Below are 24278 nucleotides of genomic sequence, written 5' to 3' on the forward strand. Positions count from 1 at the left end.
CATTCTCTCTGACCACAAGGGAATAAAATTAGAACTCAACACCAAAAGCCACCAAAGAAAGTCCGGTATCACATGGAGGCTGAACAACACACTGCTGAATCACGAGTGGGTCATGGAAGAGATTAGAAAGGAAATTCAAATGTTCATGCTATTCAACAAAAATGAACACACAAATTACCAGCTCCTCTGGGACACAGCAAAGGCAGTACTCAGAGGCAAGTTTATAGCTCTGAGCTCCTACATCAACAAATTGGAGAGATCTGAAACCAACAATTTAATGACACATCTAAACCTCCTTGAAAAAGAGCAGCAAGATAAACTGCAATCCAGTAGATGGAAAGAAATAATTAAAATTAAATCAGAATTAAATGAATTAGAATCCAAAAAAACTATAGAAAGAATCAACAAAACAAAGAGTTGGTTCTTCAAAAAAAAATAACAATATTGACAGACTCTTAACAAATCTTATCAGAAAAAGAAGAGAACACACCCAAATAAATAAACTCAGAGATGAGAATGGAAACATCACCATGGAAACAACCAAGATTCAGAACATTATAAGGGAATACTTCTCAAAACTTTATGCTAATGAGTTTGAGAACTTGACAGAAATGGACCTTTTCCTAGCAAATATTGACATGCCAAAACTAAACCAAGATGAATTAAACCAGCTTACCAGACTCATAACAAGCATTGAAATAGAAACAGCAATAAGAGACCTCCCAGCTAAGAAAAGTCCAGGACCAGATGGTTTTACAGCGGAATTCTACAAGGCCTTCAAAACAGAGCTCACACCAATACTCCTCCAGCTCTTCAATGAAACTGAAAGAGAAAGTTCACTACCGAACACATTCTATGGAGCCATCATAACCCTCATCCCAAAACCAGGCAGGGACTCATCAAAGAAAGAGAACTATAGACCCATTTCCCTGATGAACATTGATGCAAAACTTCTCAACAAAATTTTGGCCAATCGACTTCAACAATTTATCCAAAAAATCATACAAGCCGATCAAACAGGATTCATTTCAGAGATGCAAAGCTGGTTCAATATATGGAAATCAATTAATATTCATCACATCAACAGGAGCAAGAATAAGAACCACATGGTTATCTCAATAGATGCAGAAAAAGCATTCGACAAGATCCAAAACCCCTTTATGATGAAGGTTTTGGAAAAATTAGGAATCCATGGAACATTCCTCAATACAATAAAGGCTGTATATGACAAACCTACAGCCAGCATTATACTTAATGGTGAAAAACTAAAGCCATTTCCTCTTAACTCAAGAACAAGACAAGGATGTCCACTCTCTCCACTTCTCTTCAATCTAGTATTAGAATGCCTAGCTACAGCAATAAGACAAGATGCAGACATAAAGGGGATCCAAATAGAGAAAGAAGAAATAAAACTCTCCCTCTTTGCAGATGACATGATCTTGTATTTAAAGAATCCCATGGACTCCACTCCCAAATTACTCAAGCTGATTCAAAACTTTGGCAAAGTAGCAGGGTATAAAATTAACCCCCAAAAAGCAATGGCTTTTCTGTATGCCAACAATGAGAAAAGTGTGGCTGAAATTAGGAAAACAACTCCATTTGTAATAGTCCCACAAAAAATAAAATACCTAGGAATTAACTTAACCAAAGAAGTGAAGGACCTCTATGATGAAAACTTTAAAATCTTGAAAAAGGAAATCAAAACAGAACTTAGAAAATGGCAGAACCTCCCATGCTCCTGGATTGGAAAGATTAAGATCGTGAAAATGGCTATACTTCCCAAGGCTATCTACAAATTCAACGAGATACCTATCAAAATTCCACCCTCATTCTTCAAGGAAATAGAAGAGGCAATCCAAAAATTCATATGGAACAATAAAGGACCCCGAATAGCAAAAAACACTCCTCAACAGAAAGAACACTACTGGAGGAATATCAATACCAAATTACAAACTCTGTATAAAGCCATAGTAATCAAAACAGCTTGGTATGGACATAAGAACAGACGTCAGGACCAATGGAATAGAATTGAAAACCCAGAATTGAACCTACAGAACTATAGCCATCTAATCTTCGATAAGGGAGCTAAAACAATAGAATGAAAGGAAGACAGCCTCTTCAATAAATGGTGCTGGAAAAATTGGTTAACTACTTGTAGAAAACTAAAGCTAGATCCTTATATATCACCCTGCACCAGAATCAACTCCAAATGGATCAAATACCTCGAAGTCAAAGCAGACACTCTGAAAACATTACAGGATGGAATAGGAAAAAACCCTTGGTCTTCTTGGCTCAGGCCGAAATTTTCTGAACAGAGACCCAGAAACAGAACAATCAAAGAAAGGTTGGACAAATGGGACTTCATGAAATTGCAGAGCTTCTACATGGCAAAGGACATAGCTAGCAAGATCAATAGAAAGCCCACGGATTGGGAGAAGATCTTCACTAGCCATACAATAGACAAGGGTCTCATATCTAAAATATACTTGGAATTCAAAAAATTAAATCCCCAACAACAAATCCTCAAAGAAACAACTGCCCAATAAATAAGTGGGCGAAAGACTTAAAGAGAAACTTCTCTGAAGAGGAAAGAAGGATGGCCTATAGACACATGAAGAAATGCTCAACATCCCTAGCCATAAAAGAAATGCAAATCAAAACAACATTGAGATACCACCTCACTCCAGTTAGAATGGCAAAAATCAAGAACTCTAACAACAACAGATGCTGGAGGGGATGTGGACAGAAGGGAACCTTACTTCATTGCTGGTGGGAATGTAAACTTGTTCAACCACTTTGGAAAGCAGTATGGAGGTTCCTCAAAAGACTTCACATAGAGCTCCCCTATGACCCAGCAATCCCACTTTTGGGCATTTACCCAAATGTTTACAAACAAGACCACACTAAAGCTACCAGCACAACTATGTTTATTGCAGCATTATTTACCATAGCTAAGATATGGAACCAGCCCAGATGCCCCTCATTAGATGAATGGATCAAGAAAATGTGGTATATATACACAATGAAATTCTATGCCTCCATCAGAAAGAATGACATTGCCCCATTTGTTAGGAAATGGAAAAACTTGGAAAAAATTCTATTATGTGAAGTAAGCCAGGCCCAAAGAAACATAGGTCCCATGGTTTCCCTTATTTGCAATATCTAGTATATGTATTAGTCAAATGGAAAAGGTCAGATAATGTGATGTTAGGAAAAGGAACCCTTATATATATATTTTAAAGTTTTTTTCCTTTCATGCATTTGTTTCTAATGCATTTATAAGATTATCTCTTTGTAGCTTTGTATGTCCCTCCCCCACAGTATAACCCCTGCTTTCACTATATTTGATGTCAGTATAACTTGTAGAGGAGATGGGGAAAAACAAGTCGTTTAAGGATACAGGTGGACCTGTCGCAACAATGAGAAGTACAAGTTGTCATGTCAAAAACGAGCTTTACAATGTTGGTGAGGGGGGGTGAGGGGGGGAGTCAGAGAGGATTGGGTGGGGGTTGGGGGGGAGGCTGGGAAGGGATGTGAAGGGTAAACAAAGGAGGAGGCTGCAATGATTGATAAGAAATGTACGCCTTAACCTGCTCATGTAATTGTAACCCCTCTGTACAGTGTGTTCACTAAAAATAAAAATTTTAATTTTAATTTTAATTTTAAAAAAGTATAATATTGGCTATTGGTCTGTCATAAATGGCTTTTATTGTTTTTAGAAATGTTCCTTCTATTCGTGTTTTCTCCAGAGCTTTTAGCATGAATGAATGTTTAATTTTTTCAAAGGCCTTTTCTGCATCTGTGGCGATAATCATGTGATTCTTGACCTTGGCTCTGTTGATGTGTTGGATTACATTTATTGACTTATGTGTGTTAAACCATCCCTGCATCTCTGGGATGAAGCCTACCTGGTCATAGTGTATGATTTTTTTATGTGTTTCTGGATTCTGTTAGCTAGAATCTTGTTAAGGATCTTTGCATCTGTGTTCATCAAGGAATTGGCCTGTAATTCTCCTTTTTGGTTGGGTCTTTGCCTGGTTTGGGGATGAGTGTGATATTGGCTTTGTAGAATGAGTTTGGGATAGCTCCCTCCTTCTCTCTTTCTCTGAAGAGCTTGAGGAGAATGGGTATTAGTTCTTCTTTAAAGGTCTTATAGAATTCTGCTGTGAATCCATCTAGTCCTGGGCTTTTTTTTGTTGGAAGATTTTTGATAGCTTCCTGTGTCTCATTGTAGGATATTGGCTTATTTAATTGGTTTACTTCTTCTTTGCTCAGTTTGGGCAACTTGTATTTCTCTAAAAATGCATCCATTTCTGCCAAGTTTTCTTCCTTTAGAGAGTATAGCTTTTGAAAGTAGTCCGTTAGAATTGTTTGGATATCTTGGGTACGTGTTGTGATTTTTCCCGTGGCATCCCTAATCCTGTTAATATGGGTTTCCTCTCTTCTTTTTTTAATTAATCTTGCCAACTCGCCATCAATTTTGTTTATTTTTTCAAAAAAACCAGCTTTTTGTTTGGTTTATTTTGGCTATAATTTTCTGATTTTCTAATTGGTTAATCTCTGTTCTTAATTTGGTTATCTGGCTTCGTCTAGTAACTTTAGGTTCCATTTTTTTCTTGTTTTTCTAGCTGTTTTAATTGCAACATGAGATTATTTACTTGGTCTGTCTCAATTCTCTTGATGTAGGCACTGAGGGCAATAAATTTGCCTCTCAGGACCGCTTTTGCTCTGTCCCACAAGTTTCTTTGTGAGGTGTTTTCATTTTCATTGAGTTGTAGGAAATGTTTTATTTCTTCTCTGATCTCTTCCATTACCCAGGCATTGCTAAGGAGTGTGCTGTTCAATTTCCATGTATTAGAGAATTTTCTGCAGTACGCTTTGTTATTGAGAACTACCTTCATTCCACTGTGGTCAGATAGGATACAGGGGATTATGTTGATCCCTTTGTATTTGCTTAAGTTCCTTGCATGAACTACGATATGGTCTATTTTGGAGAAAGTTCCATGAGCTGCTGAGAAGAATGTGTACCATGTTGTTTTAGGGTGAAATACTCGGTAGTTGTCAGTTAATTCAACTTGAAGTATGGCCTCACTTAATTCGGTTGCTTCTTTGACAATTCTCTGGTTGGTAGACCTGTCCTTTGGTGAGAGTGGTGTGTTAAAGTCTCTTAGTATTATCGTATTGGGATCTATTTTATTCTGTAAATTTGAGACATTTGTTTAACATATCTGGGTACACCAATATTTGGGGCATATAAGTTGATGATGGTAATATCCTCCTCTTGGATTGTTCCCTGTATTAATATGTAGTGTCCGTCCTTGCCTTTCTATACTGATTTTAATGAAAAGTTTATTTTGTCAGATATCAGGATAGCTACACCTGCTTTCTTACTGGGGCATTTGATTGGTAGATCCTTTTCCAACCCTTTACTCTTAATTTGTTTGTATGTTTGGCTGAGAGGTGGGTCTCTTGAAGGCAACAGATGGATGGGTCTTGTTTTCTGATCCAGTCTGCAGTTCTTTTTCTTTTGAATGGTGAATTAAGCCCATTAATATTAAGAGATGCATTGTTGTCCCTGTCATTCCGTTTTCCTAAGTTTTTCTTCATTCCTTTCCTCCTGTGCTTGCTCAGTTAGACTTTGATTAATGCCTGTCTGGGGCAGGTCCCAGTTCCTGGTTGCTTTCTTCAGGTTGTGTCCTCCCTCTTAGAATTCTTTGTAATGCTGGCTTAATGTTTATGTATTCATTTAGTTTTTCTTTGCTATTAAAAATTTTCACTTCTCCATCGAATGTGAATGCTAGTTTTGCTGGGTATGTCAGTCTGGGTTGGCAGTTATTGGCTCTCAGGGCTCGTATGGTGCTTTCCCAGGCCTTTCTTGGTTCATTGTTTGTGTGGAGAGACCTGCAGTGATTCTAATTTTTTTCTCATTGTACTATAGCTCCTTTTTCATTTTTGCTGCATGCAAGATTGTTTCCTTATTATTCAGATCTATCATTTTTACTATAATGTGTCTAGAAGTGTTTCTCCTGGGATCTTGCTTGTTGGGTGTTCTATATGCTTCTGTTATGTAGGTAAGATGTTCTTGTTTGAGGTGGGGAAAATTTTCACTAATTATCTTGTTGAATAGGTGTTGCATTCCCTTGCTCTGAAATTCCTCACCTTCGTCCACTCCAATTATGCGAAGGTTAAATTTCTTGGCATTATCTGCTTGCTCTTGAATTTCCCTTTGGCTTAATTTGAGTGATTTTTCCATATATGTCACTTTTTGGTCCAGTTGGTGTTCTGTATCTGACACTCTGTTGACCGTGGCTTCTATTGTGGTTTGCATGGAGGAAATGGTTTCCTTTATGGATTTGATGTTGGTTCTCAAAGTACTGATCTCACCTCTTAATGAGGTATGTATTACCTCTAATTTGGCATTTATCTCACTTCTTACTGAGGTTTGTGCAGCTTCTATTTTTGCATGCATCTCTTGTTTGATATCTCGTATCTCTTTTGATAGTTCATCCTTGTGCTCTTTCAATTTCTGATCTATTTCTTGCTTTATTTCTTGAGTCATTGCCTCCAGCAACCCTTGGATGTAGTTTTTGTCTTCCATTCCTGCTTTGCTCTCACTGGGGCTCTCCCCTGCATGGCTGCTTGCTATTGAGGATAGCTTGCTATCCTGGGTGGTGATAAACCTTGTAATTTTTCTCTGTGATTTTCGCATGGGGGTTTAGGAGACCAATCTGCAATTTTGTTTTGGTGTGTCTGTCTTTGCTTGGTTGCTGATTCTGTATTGGTAGAGAGAGTCTGTGCCTGATCTGGGTTCTGGTGGGGGTCTATCTCCAGCTGCTGGTCTGACCTACTTAGGATTCTTGGCTCTCTGCTGTAGATCGCTGGCAATTCCCGCCTTTGGAAGGGTTGAGCAGCCTAGACTGCTCATGTTTGCTCCTACGGGTGCTCTTGGCAAGATCGGATGCTCTGGATGCATTCTCCCTGTTGCTGGAGTCTGCTATGGGCTCCTGATGTTTTTTTGTTGGGGCTGGTTGTGGGCTTGAACTCTAGGTTTGGGTGCTGTCCCTCAGCTCTTCAGCTCAAGGCTGGCACCCTACCATTTGAGCCACAGCACCACTTCTGACCCTTTTTGCTTATGTGATGCTGAGGAATCAGATCCAGGGCCTCATGCACCCAAGACTATTACTCTACTGCTGAGCCGCCTTATCAGCCTGAGCTCCTGCCTACTATCAGGTGCTGGCGGCCTGTGTTGCCCAATCCCCAGCCTAGAGTATATGGGTTGGGTTTTGGTGGGGTTTGGGCTTCTCTTGTCCTGAGCCTCCAGGTCTTTTGTTGTCACAGGCGTGCTTCCCAGAGGGTGCAGTTCCCTGTTTTTCTCCCCTCTGCTGAGGTATGTGCTCAGCTTTTGACTTCAGTTGGGAGGAGTTGGTTGTGTTGTTCAGGCGCCGGATCCCCAGGCCTGGTTCCAGCCCCCTGCCTGGGGTGTGTCGGTTGGGCCTGTGTTGCTGTGTATTCCACCTAGGTTATGCAGCCTGGGGTACACAGTTCCAATTTCTTCTACTGTTGGTTGTCTTGACCCAGGGGCGCTGTTTATGGCTTGGGTGTTTAAGCTCCCTTCCAGGGGCACTCTTGCTCTAGCCTGGCCAGTCGAGTGTGCTCCACGGGCTGGTGGAGCTCTCGAACAGTTCCCAGTTTTAATGGGTTCTGTGGTCCAGGTGTTGGGGTAGGGAGTCTGGGTCAGGGTCTGGGGATTCCCTCCAGCTCTGGTCTCCCTTGAGGGATACACTGTCCCCTGTGGGGTACTCACCCTAGAGCTAGTTGTTTGTGTGGTGTAGGTCATCAGTTGCTGTTGCAATCCGAGTTCAGTTGGGGTGGTTGCAGGCTGGGCTGGGCGGTGGTGGCTCTGTGTGAATCTCTTCTGTCTCTGCCTCTGTCAAAGCTGTTGGGTCCACAGTGTCCACGCTCAGGTGGCTTCTGCGCAAGTTATCTGCATGCAGCTCCCTGTGTCTCTGGGTCCCTCGGCAGCCCCCGCCGGGTCTTAGCGATCGGTGGGTCTGACACTGGTACCTCAGGCGGCTTCTGCTTGGGTGATCTGCAGGCAGCCCCTGTGTCTCTGGGTCCCCGGAGGCCCCCGTCGGGTCGTCACAATCGGCGGGTCTGACACTGGTACTTCAGGCAGCTTCTGCGCTATCTGCAGACAGCTCCCTTTGTCGCGCTGCCAGTGCTGGGTGGCTTTGGTGGGATGGAGCCTCTCTGCTGGATGGAGAGTGAGGGGTGGGGGTGGGATCTTCGTGGAGACTCCCAGCTGGTAGGTTTCTCTGTTTGTGGTGATCAGTGGGTCTGCAAACCGGTACCTCAGACGGTTTCTGTGCGGCTGATCTGCAGGCAGCCCCCTGTGTCTCTGGGGCTCCGGCAGCCCCCGGCGGGCCAGCTGGCCATGGCTTGCACACTGCTGCGCGGCCAGTGAAGGTTGGGGAGGGGTCTTCGCTCTTCTCTGTTCTGAAATTCTTCTTTTCCTCTCTGTCTTTTTTGTTATTTTCCACCTCTTGTTTTTCTCTGAGTGTTCATCTTTTTGTTGTTGTAGGTCTATTGGGGAGATTAAGCATTGGAACTCGAACTCTCTTTTTGGTTGGGGAGAGCTGTGGCATTTCCCTACTGCCCCGTCGCCATCTTGGTCCCCCCTCCTCAATTAGCTTTTTTTTAATTAATGAATGTATAGATTGTTAAAACACTGAACATGAGAGGCTGGGAAGTTGGCTCAGTGCTTGCCTTACATGTATAAGGCCCTGGATTTGATTCCTCAGCACCACATAAGCAGAAAAAAAGCCAGAAGTGGTGCTGTGGCTCAAGTGGTAGAGTACTAGCCTTGAGCTAAAAAGCTGAGGGACAGCACCCAGGCCCAGAGTTCAGGCCCCACGACCCACAAAAAGACAACCAAAAAAAAACCCCAACAACAACAAAAACACTGAATGTGAGAATTATAATGCAATGTTTAAATTATCAAATAATTTATATTACAAGTGAGATAACTGTCTTAAATCTAGTGTCTGGCTTTACTCTACTATCAAGTGATAATAAAATTGTCGTACAATTAATTATTTTCTATTCAATAACTTGTTTTCTTCCCTCTTCTTTGTTTCATTTTTACTGTTTTAGTCCTCTCTGGTTTAAGCATTTATGACTCTTTCCTCACTTTTTAACTTATCAGTAACATCTCTAAAAAGAGATTTAAAGGGATCTAAAATTTCACAATATACTTTTACACCTTAAATGTTCCTTTTTAAAAACTTTTTTCCACTTTTATCTATAGTCAGGCTTCTTAAAAGAAAGCTTATTTATAATCGACAATTCCAATATATAGTGCAATCACTATTTCCAACATTTATTGTGTTAGATTAGTAGTCAAGAATTAGAAGTGAAAATGTATACTTTTTACTACTTTTATATTGAAAATTTTGTAAATCATGAAATCACAACATGCTAAAATTATATACATCAAGTAGTTTCAATTTTATGTAAGTCTATTGACTTTGTTTTGGCATTGTACAGAAATTAATAGCCATATTGGTCTAGAAATGTTAAACTTAATTTTTTTCCATTTGTACAGGGTAAATGCACTTTATTAAATATGTAAGGTCTTATCTGAGTGGGTTTGATTACAGAAACTAATAAAGTATTCTCTAAATAATGAAAAAACAAATTAAATCAGATATAGGGGTTTTTATGATTTGTAAGATTTAACTTTTTTTAAAAAATATACTTGTACTTATTATACATGAGGAAAGATTCCATTGTTACATCTCCACACATGTTTACATAACCTGGCAACAACTTCGGCCCCTCTATCACACTACTCACTCTTTTTGTCCTCGATCATAGCATCCCCAACAGGTTTACATATTCTGTTTTTATAGTTGTAAATAATCTATTTCAAAAGCATTCAATCTCCTTTATCTTCCATACCAGTCTCACCTTTCCCACTAATCCACCTACAGAGTACATTTCTCTTCCTATCCCCCTATTGGTGGGGAAAAGCAACACAAAGTTTTCCAGGTTTTACTTCTTTATGGATAAGTATGAAGTAAGATAAAACTCAGAATATAAGTAACTTAAAATACTATATTTTTTAGATTCTGTTTATATAAATGTATCAGTTTATAATTTTATCGCTTCTGGAAATTATACAGTTCGATTATGGACATATTTTAACTTCTGCATTTAACTTCTGCTTTTCTCCATGAGTGGAGGGTCACTTATAATCCAAATCTCACACACACACACACACACACACACACACACACACACACACACAACACACACATATACATATATTATTATTGTTGAATGGTGTAAAACAAATGATTGGTTATTTCCTAACACTTACACACACACACGGGAACCAGATTTATTCCTGTCTCAGAGTCTAGTTCTTTGTGTTTCTCTCTCACAGATGGAATATTTCACAGGTAATTCCTCAGAATTAAATTCTTCCATGGTGAATTCAGAGCAGTGAAAACAAATTTCTTGCCAGCCACAATTAAAAGTAAACCAGTCAACAGGATCAGATCACTTTTCAACTAGTTGTTGAGCTTTGAAAAAGCTAGCTCACTATAATCCGTATCACAAAGTCTTTTAAGATCCTCAGGTTCTCAAATTTTGTCAATGAAACTTTTGCCAAGAAATAATATCCACTCTTGCCATGTGTAACCACATGTGTTTATGTGGAATCCTGTTTGTGCTTCACACCATAAAGTCGAGGTGTAAGCCCAAGGGAAAATCTAAGTGGAGCTGAAACTGTCCATAATTAGGAGGTGGCTCAGTTTATGCAGTCTCTATGCTAATCCTTTTCTCTATCACACTGATAGATGGTAGCAAGCAATGACTGAGAATTGCTACTGTACCACACATTTATCATAGCTCTGTGTATGTGCATAGTGTGTTCAGTTTGTTGTTTCTATCAGTGATAACTTTGTGCCAGCTCTAGGTCATTGCTCTCAAAGGCATGCTTGGCAGCCTTAAAAGCATATCAAATCTTCAGATAAGATGATGTTAAGTGAAATGAACCCCAAGATAGGGACACAAATGGTTTTTCTTCCTTGGTATTGTTCTAACATATTTTTAAGGTACCATGTAATCTTTTATGTTGCTTTGTATGTCCCTCCCCCACGATATAACCCCTGTTTTCACTGTAGTTGATGTTGGTATAATTTGGGGAAGGGAAGGGAAAAAATGTTATTTAAATAGGGATACAGGTTGACCCATTGCAACAATGAGATGTACAAGACGCTAGGTCAAAAAATGAACTTTATAATTTAGGCAGGGGGGAAAGGGGAGTGTAGTTGAGGAGATGGATGGGAAGGGATAGTAGGGGAAAAACAGTGCCAATTTCCCATTAGTTAATTGTATAACAGTGTCTCACAGATTTGCCTACAAAGACCAACTTCAAACTTCAATCTTGAAATCTCAGCCTCCTTACTAGCTAGCATAGGGAGTCACTGATGCTGCTCAAATTTTGTGTTTTTGCTGTTGTTAATTGTTTGCAGACTTGGATTTTTTTTTGCAGTTCTTGAATTCTTTACACAGTTCACTTTCTCTTTCACTTCTGATCACTTTACTTTGAAAGGTTCTCTATGGCATTTCTTTTTGTTGTTGTTATTATTATCCTCCTTTGTTTCCCCTTCCCATCTCCCAGCCCCCATTCCCCCGCCCCCCATCAAAGTTGTAAAGTTCGTTTTTCGACATAACGGCTTGTACTATCTTATTAGTAGGTCCATTGGACTAGATCATGAATGTCAAAGTATTTCCCCTTCAGTTTATAGTTATCCCATGGATACTGCAACCCTTTCACAAAACATTCTCATAATTTGAAGGTAACTATTTCTGTTATCTTGATTGCTATAAACCTTTGACTATTTCCCAGAGCCAAAAAAAAAAAATGTTGGTCCTAATGAGTTTTGCTTTATTTTTTATTTTTTTGCATTTTCAATATTGCTCTCAGGGAAAGGCAGTTCAAATGTTCCTAGTATGTCGTTGTGCTTGTATTTGCCCACTATTTTTAAGCTTTTTGCTTGAAAACTGAAGCAAAACCTTTCTGTTGCCTTTATGGAAGTGTTTTGTTCCTTAACCATGTATTAGCTCTGGCTTTAGCATGTGTTCTAATTCTTTATATCTTTTGACTATTTTTCACCATTACAAATTAACTATTTTAATGATAAGTAAGGCAGCCAAATTACCTGAACAGCAATGGTTTGATTTGATGTTTGTTACATCTTATTACACAAAATACAGACTAAGTAATGAAATACATGTTTTTAAGAAACTAATCATATGGATCATATAGTTACTACCCCCCAAAATTCATAATGAATAGCAAAGACTATCTATTTTCAGTATATACTAAGCATTAGGCTTATTTTTTTTAATACCAGCTCTGGGGTTTGAACTTTTAGCCTCAAATATGGTAGACCAGTGCTCTTGCCATTTGAACCATAATTCTAGCTCTAAACATTACATTTTTAAAGTTATTGGATAAACATCACATATATATTGACATAGTTGGGAAAGCTCTTTTCTTTACTTAGTGTTGTTATACTGTTTCCAAATTCCAGGACTATACAGTTTAAATACAAACAACACTTGGACTATATTCTACACTTCTACTGTTTTCAAACATAAATTTCTATGTACTTACCAACAACTTTGTCCAATTCAAAGAGAGATATTATATCACTAATTGTTGGACTTAATAGTACAGGACTTTCAGGTGTATGTACATGTTCTGCAGCTTGTTTTTGCTTAGCTGTAAAAAATAACAGATTGTTGGATGAATTCATTATGTTAAACAGCTAAAATTATATTGTAAGACCATTTAACCTTTTTTCACTTTATAATTTAATATACTAGTTTCTCAATTGAATTTAAGTAAGTCAAACAATATTTACAAACTTATAAAATGACAACCATTATGTTATGTGATTTTGTATATTATGTCACTGAGCCATAACAATTAAAAATAAATTTTATTTCCTTTTACTAAATGCTGAAAGTTAAAATTTAAAGAGACTTTTATATTTTAAATAGTTATGTGGTTATTAAATATAGAAACAGAATTATTTTCTTCATACTTCTAAATTTATGATCTACTTAATTAGCTCAAATATCTGTTGTGAATGAGCATATAATAAGAGTAAAGTAAATCTGCTGATGATCATACAGCATAAAAAGCCAAAGTAAAACTGGTGTACCTGTTTTACTAAAAGCAATTACTCTCACTAATTGCTGGAAATACAAAACTGACATTTTAAACTTTTAGAAAATTTAAAACTCTATATTTACAAAAATCTCAAGATATTTTCCTAATATTTATAAGCAACTTAAAGGTTTTACTCATGCTTGTAAGGCAAAAAAAATCACTTAATACCATAGAATTACTTTATAAAAGATTAATTGAAATAGGTCATTGAGTGTGAGAGCTAATGACTGATATATTCCTTTGGAAAACATCATAATTTTACTAGTCAGTCTACCTCTTTACCACCCAGGAACAGCAAAAGCAATTATATTGCATCTCTTCCAGATTTTTATCTGTTTCCCAGTCACTTCTGACATCCAGAATGTTGTTTCTTCAAAAGATAGTTAATTTTATGTGTATTTAAACTGTGTTACTTCTTTGTGGTAGATCATAATACTTTAACAAATTAATAAATGCTTTTCTTCCCATTCCTTTAGTATGAAAAATGTTACTCAGTTATTTTAATCTGCCTTTTTATCAAGTACAGGATACAGGATTCACCATCTTGATAATATTAGAGTCATCCTTTAGTTATTTCCAACTTATTACATAAGAATTTTTTGAAAATAATATTCATATACTACAGCATAATTAATAAATGAATTGGAATAATATCCAACAATGACAGTTAATAATTATAATTAACAATTTTATAAAGCTTACTTTCATACAAATACTCTTAAACATTTACATAATTTCACAGCAACCTTGTGATAAACATGTTTAATAATCAATTTTCCAAGAAGGCACATAAAGATGAATCAATTACACATCAATAAACAAATAAAAACAGCAAAAATAGACAATGAATCCCAAGCATTGAGCTATTTGATTTTAAAAATACAATCTTTGAATGGGTATGTATCTTTAGTATTAGAGCACTTGCTAAACATAAACATGCTTGTTCTATACTCAGTACTGCAAAAAAAACCCTCTATATTTATACTTAAGAAAGAGGTAAGCGCACTTGCTAAACATAAACATGCTTGTTCTATACTCAGTACTGCAAAAAAAACCCTCTATATTTATACTTAAGAAAGAGGTAAGCTTTTCAAAATAACCTTGTAAGTATTCAGAGGGAGTAGGTGAATTCACTGTATTACATTCATAAACTAGCATCATGTACATAATTGAACAAGATCTACAAAATAAGTCATGCTTGATCTCACAAATGGTGAATCACAACAGTTGCCTAAAAAGCTTATATCATACTATCAGTTAATTATATCAAACAGCTTCATGAATTGAGGATGCAAATATGTCTCATAAAACTATAAAAATTCAAAATATACACATTAATTTCAGAGTGAAAGGCCAGAATAATCTGACAAAGTAGAGAAATAGCTTCGCTACTGAAGATATATTTATTAAACCAGACACAGATTCATTTATGAATTACATGAGCTATTTGATTTTTTTAGAGAACACAAACACCATGAGTGCGGTTGATCTTTTTTTTTTTTTTTTTTTGCCAGCCATGAGGCCTGAACTCTGGGCCTGGGCGCTGTTCCTCAGCTCTTCAGCTCAAGGCTAGCTCTGTACCACTGGAGCCACAGCACCACTTCTGGCTTTTTCTGTTTATGTGGTGCTGAGGAATCGAACCCAGGGCCTCATGCTTGCAAGGCATGCACTCTACCGTTGAGCTACCTTCCCAGCCCCGGGGATGATCATTTATGGCTTGTTCTCTTCCTAAAAATCCATAAATTAATATCAATATACTAGGTATCTGAATTCATATGTCACTCTGAATTTCCTACATATGATTTTTGGGAAATAATACATATTCACACAATATCATTCCATCCCTATTCCCAAAAGTTCATGCCCATCTCACAAACAGAATATAATTATTTAATGGCAATAGTCCCAAAACTTCAGTCTCAATATATGATTGACTCTCAACCCCAAGTCTTAGGTAAATAACAGGTAAACCAGATTATGTGAAAATATTAAGGTACAATTACTACTAAAGAAAACTGTTCTCCACTTGTGAACTTAAAAACATTTAAAAACATGTGCTTTTGAGATAGAAATTTATGATGGAGTTCACAGAAGAATAACATGAAGCAAGAATGAGTCATCTTCATTTATCTTTACATAGGAAACTAGAAATGATCTCCTTTCCTTTCCTATTTTTCCCTACTTTATCATGTTTCCCTAAAATTAGTCCTTGCTAAAACTTCAAAAGTATTAATGAGTTTCCAATAACAACAACAACAACAACAATAATAGTAAAAGATAGAGATTTCTGTTCTACATGGGGGAAATAGAAAGAATGGAATAAACACCTCCTAACTAAATCCAAAACCAAGCAGGGAAAAACTAAGGACAAATGCTCAAGAATAATGAATTTTTCCTTAATAACTTGCTTCCTGGACACTCTGAGATGGAGGTTTTACCTCCAAGACTCTGGGCAGCCCTGCCCTCTTGGTTCAGCTGGTGTACCTCTCTTGTCTTAGGATCTGTTTCCTGTAGCTTTCCCACATTAGTGTTTCTCACTGGAGTCCCTACAGTTAGAGGGCAGTAGACAGCACTGCCCTTGGAATGTCATTGACCAATATCCTAGTGGATGCTTTTTATATTGGCCTTAACCCTGAAGCCATCCTCTTTGTAGGCTTCAAGGATCTCTGAAACTTGTTTGAAATCTAGGTATGTGGAGCCATGGCCCAATAGTTACTATACTGTTTGCTTGCAGTCAGTAACAGTGTATGCACCAAACATTATGACCTATGTTGAAGTGATGCCCTTAGATACGTTTGTACCCTCTGGAGCTATATCGGGGCATCCAAGAAGAACACCTGAAGACAGGAAGCTGTGACTGGGGGTGGCTGGCGCCAGGCAGTGAGCTCCATGTTCCTGAGGGCGCATGAATCTGCACTTTCAACATGCCCCTCAGACCGTATTACTCAAGGCCTGTGATGGGTGGAAGCAGTCACAATGCTCTCAGAAACGTCTTGAGTCATTTTCTCATTGACTTCATGAATAATACCCTGTTTCCTTCCATTCACACTAACTAATCCCCTTTCAAATGGTTACTAGGTCATGCTTTTTATGTTCTTTCCTAAACATAGATATTCAAATAAATCTGGATAAGAAAAAATTTCCAGACCATTAAGTTTACTTTCCTTTTTATTACAAATTCTTCATTAATTATTCCTTTACATTTAATACATTTTAGTAGAAGCAGTCACGAGCACCTAGGTTATACCCTAAGCCTTGTTCTGTATTGTTCTATATAAAACATCCTATTTGAATTAGGATATTTAAAATTCTATTTTATTATAGTGCCTTGTGAGGGCCTATATCCACACTAATGCACCTTGTTTCTTCCCAGGCCAGAAAAGCAAAAGGGACAAGGCACTCGCTGGCATATTTTATAGGTTATCTCTCAAAATCAAAAGGTACCACTTCTTAATAGAATCACATTGGGTCTTAAGTACCAGCAAATGAATTAGGTGGAGCATACTTATACTTATTGATAAATATCTGTATAAAATATACATATAAAATATATTTATAAGTAAAATATATTATTAATATAATATATATATATTTCTGAATTCTTGAGCATGATTGACTCTACCTTCTTGAATTTGATCCACGAGGTCTGATTTTTGGTATTCAATTCTAAAAGCCCCATCCATGACTTTATCTACCAAAATGAAAGGAAAACCAAATCTTGTATTAAATTAAACACAAAATTACTATTGAAACTAACCTATTATGGTCAAATTTAAGGAAACTATAATTTCCAAGATTGGGAATACATTAACATGGCACTATGCAGTAATTAATTTGACAAATTCAACATCTATGCCAATTAAAACTCTGAAAAATTAAAATTACAAGTTTACTTCTAGACATGTACAATTTAGAGAATAAAGTTCTATTTCAAGCCAATAGCTAATAACTGATTTCTAAATAATCACCAAATGAATTCTTATTAAAAATAAGAAATAATAAAAGTATGATTTACTGTAAATTAGTTATAAGTACTTCTTTTAAATTTAGCACTCTGAAGAAAAAAATATAATGAATTAGAAATGATTTTTCCTACTAATATTATTTATAAGACTAAACTATATTCATCTAAATATATATGTCATGCAGGATTTTAATGCAAAAGCAAATTTAAAATAAAATGAATATATGTAAAAAACTGTACATATTCAATGTAACTGGTAACCATAAATAGATTTTAAAATTAAATTGATATATATTTTCATATCGTATCAGCAAATTAGTTAATCATACTGTACATCTACCTATAATCCTTCAATGTGCTCTAATACACACTCCAGTTGATATTAAATATTTGTCATGAATTTCTTAATTTGGAAATTTTTATTTCCTAAATTCTTTTTCTACTTTTTATAATTAAATATAATAAAATACATGTGAAATATTTTTGCATACGTGTTTCATGTAATGGCTATAACTTGATTTTTCCTACTAATATTATTTATAAGACTAAACTCTATATTCATCTAAATATATATGTCATGCAGGATTTTAATGCAAAAACAGAAATTTAAAATAAAATGAATATATGTAAAAAACTGTACATATTCAATGTAACTGGTATCCATAAACAGATTTTAAAATTAAATTGATGCATATTTTCATATCATATCGGCAACTTAGTTAATCATACTGTACATCTGTCTATAATACTTCAATGTGCTCTAATACACATTCCAGTTAATATTAAATATTTGTCATGAATTTTTTAATTTGGAAATTTTTATTTCCTAAATTATTTTCCTATCTTTTATAATTAAATATGATAAAATACATGTAAAATATTTTTGCATAAGTGTTTCATGTAATGGCTATAACTTGTTGACACAAAACCAAATTCACTGGTTGTTTTTTGCTAGAAGTTGCTCGTGAACTCAGGGTCTCACACATTTCACTTGGCTTATTTACTTAAGGCTAGACTTCCAGCACTTGAAACATACTTCCACTTCCCATTTATGTTTAAATTTTGGTATTGTTGTTTCTTGTACAGCAATTTAAAATTATTCTGATTCTACTTTCAATTATCTTACAAAATAAAGCTACAATTGCCAAAACTTACCTCTATGCAGGATTAATTGATTTATATTTTTATTAAGTGCTATTTTGTGGATTCATTTATAAACTTAAATTTTATTTCTTAACAAATGATAAATATTTTATTTTCCCATTTGTCTTTACAAAAATGTTGAATTAGCAAGACTGATAATTACATATTTTATTTTCCCATTTGTCTTTACAAAAATGTTGAACTATCAAAACTGCTTTTATCACTAATTCTTGTGAACATCTTGAGGGTAGCATTTGATTGGTTTTTGCATTTTAAGTGTGTTTACTAATCTTGATATGTCTTATTTTTGTATTAAAATTCTTATGTATATAGTTAGATAAGTGCCTTTATCATAGACTTATACTCTGCTTTACTCAATTATTTCATTATTCAGTTTAACCACTCTTTCACATGATAAATTTTAAAGTAAATTTTGCAAAATTACAAAAACACAAACAATAAATTGTTGATCTTCTGGCTAGAATTGGGTTGTGTACACATAAATTTGGTATATTTTACTCAGAAGAATAGATAGCTTCCAAATTTGTCATTCTATTTTGTTATAAAATTTGTCACTATAGTTTTTTTTATTTTGCTCTTCTCAATGCTATGTATTCTTTAGTAAAATTTTATCCACTTTACTGAGAATTCATATTGTTAGGAAATAATTTACTATTTCAGTTTATAATACAAAAGTCCAACAGAATAACCCATTGCAACAATGATACTCACAAAACAGTATAATGGAAATAAAAAACATTGAGATTCCACCTCATCCAAGTTAGAATGGCTAGAATCAAGAACTCTAATAACAACAGATGCTGGAGGGGATGTAGTCAGAGGGAACCCTACTGCATTGTTGGTGGGAGTGTAAACTTCTTCAGCCACTTTGGAAAGTAGTATGGAGGTTCCTCAAAAGACGCCACATAGATCTCCCCTATGACTCAGCAATCCCATTTTTGGGCATTTACCCAAATGATCACAAACAAGACTATGCTAAAGCTACCAGCACAACCATGTTTATTGCAGCATTATTTACCATAGCTAAGATATGGAACCAACCCAGCTGCCCCTCAGTAGATGAGTGGATCAAGAAAATGTGATATATATATATATATATATATATATATATATATATGAATTCTTTCATCAGAAAGAATAACATCGCCCCATTTTTAAGAAATGAAGGAAAGTCTTGGAAAAAATATATATTAAGTGAAGTAAGCCAGGCCCAAAGAAACAGAGGTCACATAGTTTCTCTTATTTGCAATAACTAGTATATGTCTGCGACAAGTAGAAAAGGTCAAAAGCTATGTACATATGACTAGATAAGATGAAGGTAAGCAAAATGAACCCCAAGATAGAGGGACACAAGTGGTTTTTTCTTTCTTGCTACTGTTTCTAACATATTTATTACTTTTTTATTATAAAAGATATAAATGAAAAATGAGTTTGGTATCAGTTTGCAACTCTATTCCAAATTTATGTATAACACTCAAGATTATTTGCTAATTTTGTACATACCAAGTTTGCCTACAGGTTCCATTTTTTGTTTTTTAGTTGGAGGATAATCTTCTTTTGATACTAACTTTACTGGCAAATACTTTTCATCCATCTTCTGAACTGATTGCTCTTCTACAAAACAGATAAATGAAATTCATGTTAAACAGGCATTCTTTCACTTTTTTAAATAATTTAACAATTTTATTGAAATGAAGTCTCTTTCTATATAACCCTGAAATACATACCCACATACAATACATACCTTCTGTTTTATATAAGAATCCACTTGAAGGTTGGGCGCCGGTGGCTCACACCTGTAATCCTAGCTACTCAGGAGGCTGAGATCTGAGGATCGTGGTTCAAAGCCAGCCCGAGCAGGAAAGTCGGTGAGACACTTATCTCCAATAAACCACTAGAAAACCGGAAGTGGTAGAGGGCTAGCCTTGAGCTGAAGAGCTGAGGGACAGCGCCCAGGCCCCAGAGTTCAGGCCGTGGCTCAAGTGGTAGAGCGCTCGCCTTGAGCTGAAGAGCCCAGGGACAGCGCCCAGGCCCAGAGTTCAGGCCCCACAACCAACCAAAAAAAAAAAAAAAAAAAGAATCCACTTGATACCTATTTCTTGTGCTGACTGAATATCTTGAGTTTGTAAGTTTTCTCTTTTTTAAATTTTATTGACAACGTGATATACAGAGGGATTAAGTTACATAAGACAGTAATTACATTTCTTGCCTAATTTGTTGCTCCTTCCCTCATTTTTCCCCCTCTTTTCTTCCCCCCTTGTCCCCCAAAGTTGTACAGATCATTTTCAACATATTGTCATGGAAGTATTACTTTTGCATAGGTTTTTCCTTTGTCCTTTGTCTCACCATTTTGTTGTTCCCCTTCACTTCCCTAGTTTAGATAAACCTCTATATAATACCCAGGGAACCAAAATCGAACACAGTAACAATAGGGGATAAAGTATAGGGGGAAAAACACAAGAAAAAAGAAATCACATAGTACATTGAGAACAACAACAACAAAATGGTGAGACAAAGGACAAAGGGTGAACCAATGCAAGAGCAATACTCACAGGACTTTCCAGTTGGGGGGATGGGAGTTAGGAGGAGGAAAAGTGAGAGAAAACTAGGGAGGGGATAGCATTGTTTGACAAGAAATGTACTCATTACCTTACTTACATAACTGTAACCCCTCCGTACATTACCTTTACAGTAAAATAACATTAAATTAAAAAGTATTTGGCATTATAGCCATTCTAACTGGGGTGAGGTGGAATCTCAATGTTGTTTTGATTTGCATTTCTTTTATGGCTAAAGAAGTTGAGCAATTCTTCATATGTCTATCAGCTATTCTTATTTCCTCTTCAGAGAAGTCTCTCTAACTCTTTAGCCCATTTACTAATTGGGCAGTTGTTTCTTTGAGGATTTGTTGTTGAGGATTTAATATTTTGAGTTCTAAGTGTATTTTAGATATGAGACCCTTGTCCGTTGTACGGCTAGTGAAGATCTTCTCCCAATCTGCAGGCTTTCTACTGATCTTGCTAGCTATGCCCTTTGCCATGCAGAAGCTCTGCAGTTTCAAGCAATTCCATTTGTCCAACCTTTCTTTGATTTGTTGGCTGTTCTTTTTAATGTACTTATAATGTACCATGTGATTTTTTTGTTTCTTTGTATGTTTTCCCCCCATGGTATAATCCCTGTCATCACCGTATTTGATTCCTGTGTCCTGCATCTTGTATATACATTTTTCTAATTTGAGGAAGAAAAGGGAAATAACAAAATGCTGAAATAAGGATTCAGGATGACCCATTGTAATGATGAGATGTACAAGACAGTATGTTGAAAACTAACTTTACAACTTTGGGGGGGGGAAGGGAAGATTTAGGGAAGGGAGGATTTGGCAGGGAAGGGAGGATTTGGGGAGGTGGGGAAGGAAGGGATGGCTGGGGAAAAACAAAGGAGGGTATAACAATGCACAATAGGAAATGGACTCATTACCTTGCTCATGTAACTATAACCCATCTGTACAGTATCTTTACAATAAAAATATATATTAAGAAAAAATATTTGGCATTAAATACAGCTATGAAAATATATATTATGCTAAAAAGTAGAAAGAGCAGACAGTGAAAGAAATATATAAAATAGGAAAATGTAAAAAGCCAAGAAAATGGGGATAATTACACCTATGCATATCAATAGACTATATGGTTTAATAACTAAGTAAAAAAACAAATAAAGGCTAAATATAAAAGACTTTACAATTCTCATTAGATTTACATATGAAAAACATCAAAACCATTAAAAATAGAAAAAAGATATAAGAAGAAAAGTCACACCCATTTGAACCAGAAGATAATGTATTGAGTCATATAAATTATTAAAAATAAACAAGAACTATAAAAAATGGTCAGTTGGTCCCTTCATTAAGGCAATATGCTCTGACTTTGCAGAACATGAATTTAAATTTATATGCACATGCATATTGTAGCTTATAAGTTATAGCATGAAATGAAGAAAGAGAGAGATTAACACTTACAACTCAGTAGTAATATAAAAGAAAGACATACAGGAAAGACGCAAAGACAGGGTATAAATAATTACCAGCAGAAATATATGACTGAAGGCACATTCATGATCACAAAATAAACTTCTGATTTTAATTAGCAAAAGTCTATAAAATTTATAATTGATTACTTACTATCAACTTTCTTATATAAATCATCTTTAAAAAGTCCTTCAAGTGTAGATTTGCTTTTGGTTTTACGGCTTTCCTTCTCAGGCAATAGATGTTCAGATGATACACTTTCCTTCTGGATCTTAACAGGAAGTGCTAAATAAAAAAAGAAACATACATATAAGAAACTTTGCATATATGAAACAAACTAGAAAATATATGTGTGTAGTTTTCATGAGTATGTGCATAGGCAGAATTCTTACTTTGCATTACTAACTAAACAAATGACTACCAGAAGCTATCAGTCCTATTTTTATTGTTTTCTACTTATTGTAGCTTATCTCAAGGCAATTAGTGAATCAAAGAAAATGGTCTTTCACTAGGCTTAATTTAAAAGAATTGAAAGTTGATAATAATTAATTTAGTCTTCCTTCTCCAGTCATCTTCCTTCTCCCATGCATCTGGGATTTTAAATTTTAATATTGATGTGCAGATATACTACTAAAAACTTAGTGAATGGATGCATTTAATTAATAATAATTAATTAATTAATTAATCTACTATGAAGTCTCTAGACTTCAAATTCAATGTGTATTGTATAATTTTCTCTTCTACAAAATTCCAAGTAAGTTACCATATACTATATCTGCCAAGAAAATGATAGAAAGCTATTTCAAAAAGTTCATTACTTTATAAATGTTGGCGGGGATCAAATCTATCAGAAATTTGCTTCTGAGATTCAAGTTATTTATATTTAATATATATTCATAGACAAAAGAAAATACATATAAAATGTTTATTCACTACAGCACTTTTTCAACTGCAAAATATCCTCAATCACCTAAATGTTAAAGTATAAGAGAGACTGATTGAATAAGTTATGTGTGTATGATGTATAAGATAGTATAAACTATTACATATAGTATTTAAGTGATGGCATATATTTATGTAAGAACAAAGAAAATTTATATAAACTGAGATTTTTGGAAGATAATGGTAAATTAAAAATATGTAAGGGCCAGATGCCAGTGGCTCATGCCTGTATAAAAATAATTAGAAAAATAGATATAGATGTATATTAACATTATCAAAATGAAATACCAGAAAGATAGGCGATGTACACAATGCTCTTAAGGTACGTGAATGCTCAAAGTACAGAGTATTGGGTTTAGGACTCTAAATTTATGTCGTTCAATAAATCTAGAGTATGGAAACTTATGGGATGAGATGTAGTCTCAACCTTTTTCCAGCAAAATATTAATGAGACTCCATTGCAAGCAATAAACAGTGTGGTGGCACATACCTGCTATCTCCTATGTGCAAGAAATATAGAGAGGAGAAACAAGGCTGACTCTAGCAACATTATGGCAAAATTGTGAGACCCTATTTTAAAAATGGAAGCAAAAAAGAAACATAGTTGTTTGGGAAAATCTCTGATGCAATCATTGAAACTTGAGTTGTTTAGATCCAGGAGAAGGAAACAGTGTCATTGAATTTAGAAAGTGAGCATAGCAATTTCAAGCATAGCAACACTACTTTAATAATAGCAAGCCATTTGGCTTAAGGAGGAAAAGGAAGATGGTTTTGAGATGGAGAAGTGCAAGTACCCAAGAATATTTTCACATGTGTCGATGTGTTGTCTGAGCTCAGAGATATTTGTTCCATACATGATAACTTTTGTGACATTGAATAACACACACAGACTGTCCTAGATAGATAGATAGATAGATAGATAGATAGATAGA

At 35.7% G+C, this 24278-nt stretch overlaps 1 protein-coding gene across 2 annotated transcripts in view; it reads right to left on the reverse strand.

The window, feature by feature from the left end:
* Ccdc7 (coiled-coil domain containing 7) overlaps positions 1-24278 on the reverse strand; it is a 196349-nt gene that overhangs the window by 60316 nt on the left and 111755 nt on the right. For both annotated transcript variants that reach the window (XM_069990678.1, XM_069990677.1), the window contains exons 26-29: positions 22558-22689; positions 19881-19991; positions 16872-16940; positions 12689-12796 (exon numbers count right to left, since the gene is read on the reverse strand). In XM_069990678.1, the coding sequence (XP_069846779.1) occupies positions 12689-12796; positions 16872-16940; positions 19881-19991; positions 22558-22689 (420 nt within the window). The remainder of the gene's footprint in view (positions 1-12688; positions 12797-16871; positions 16941-19880; positions 19992-22557; positions 22690-24278) is intronic.

Source organism: Dipodomys merriami, unplaced genomic scaffold (assembly GCF_024711535.1).
Source record: "Dipodomys merriami isolate MVZ:Mamm:240054 unplaced genomic scaffold, mDipMer1.0.p SCAF_4, whole genome shotgun sequence".
NCBI classification, from domain to species: Eukaryota; Metazoa; Chordata; class Mammalia; order Rodentia; family Heteromyidae; genus Dipodomys; species Dipodomys merriami.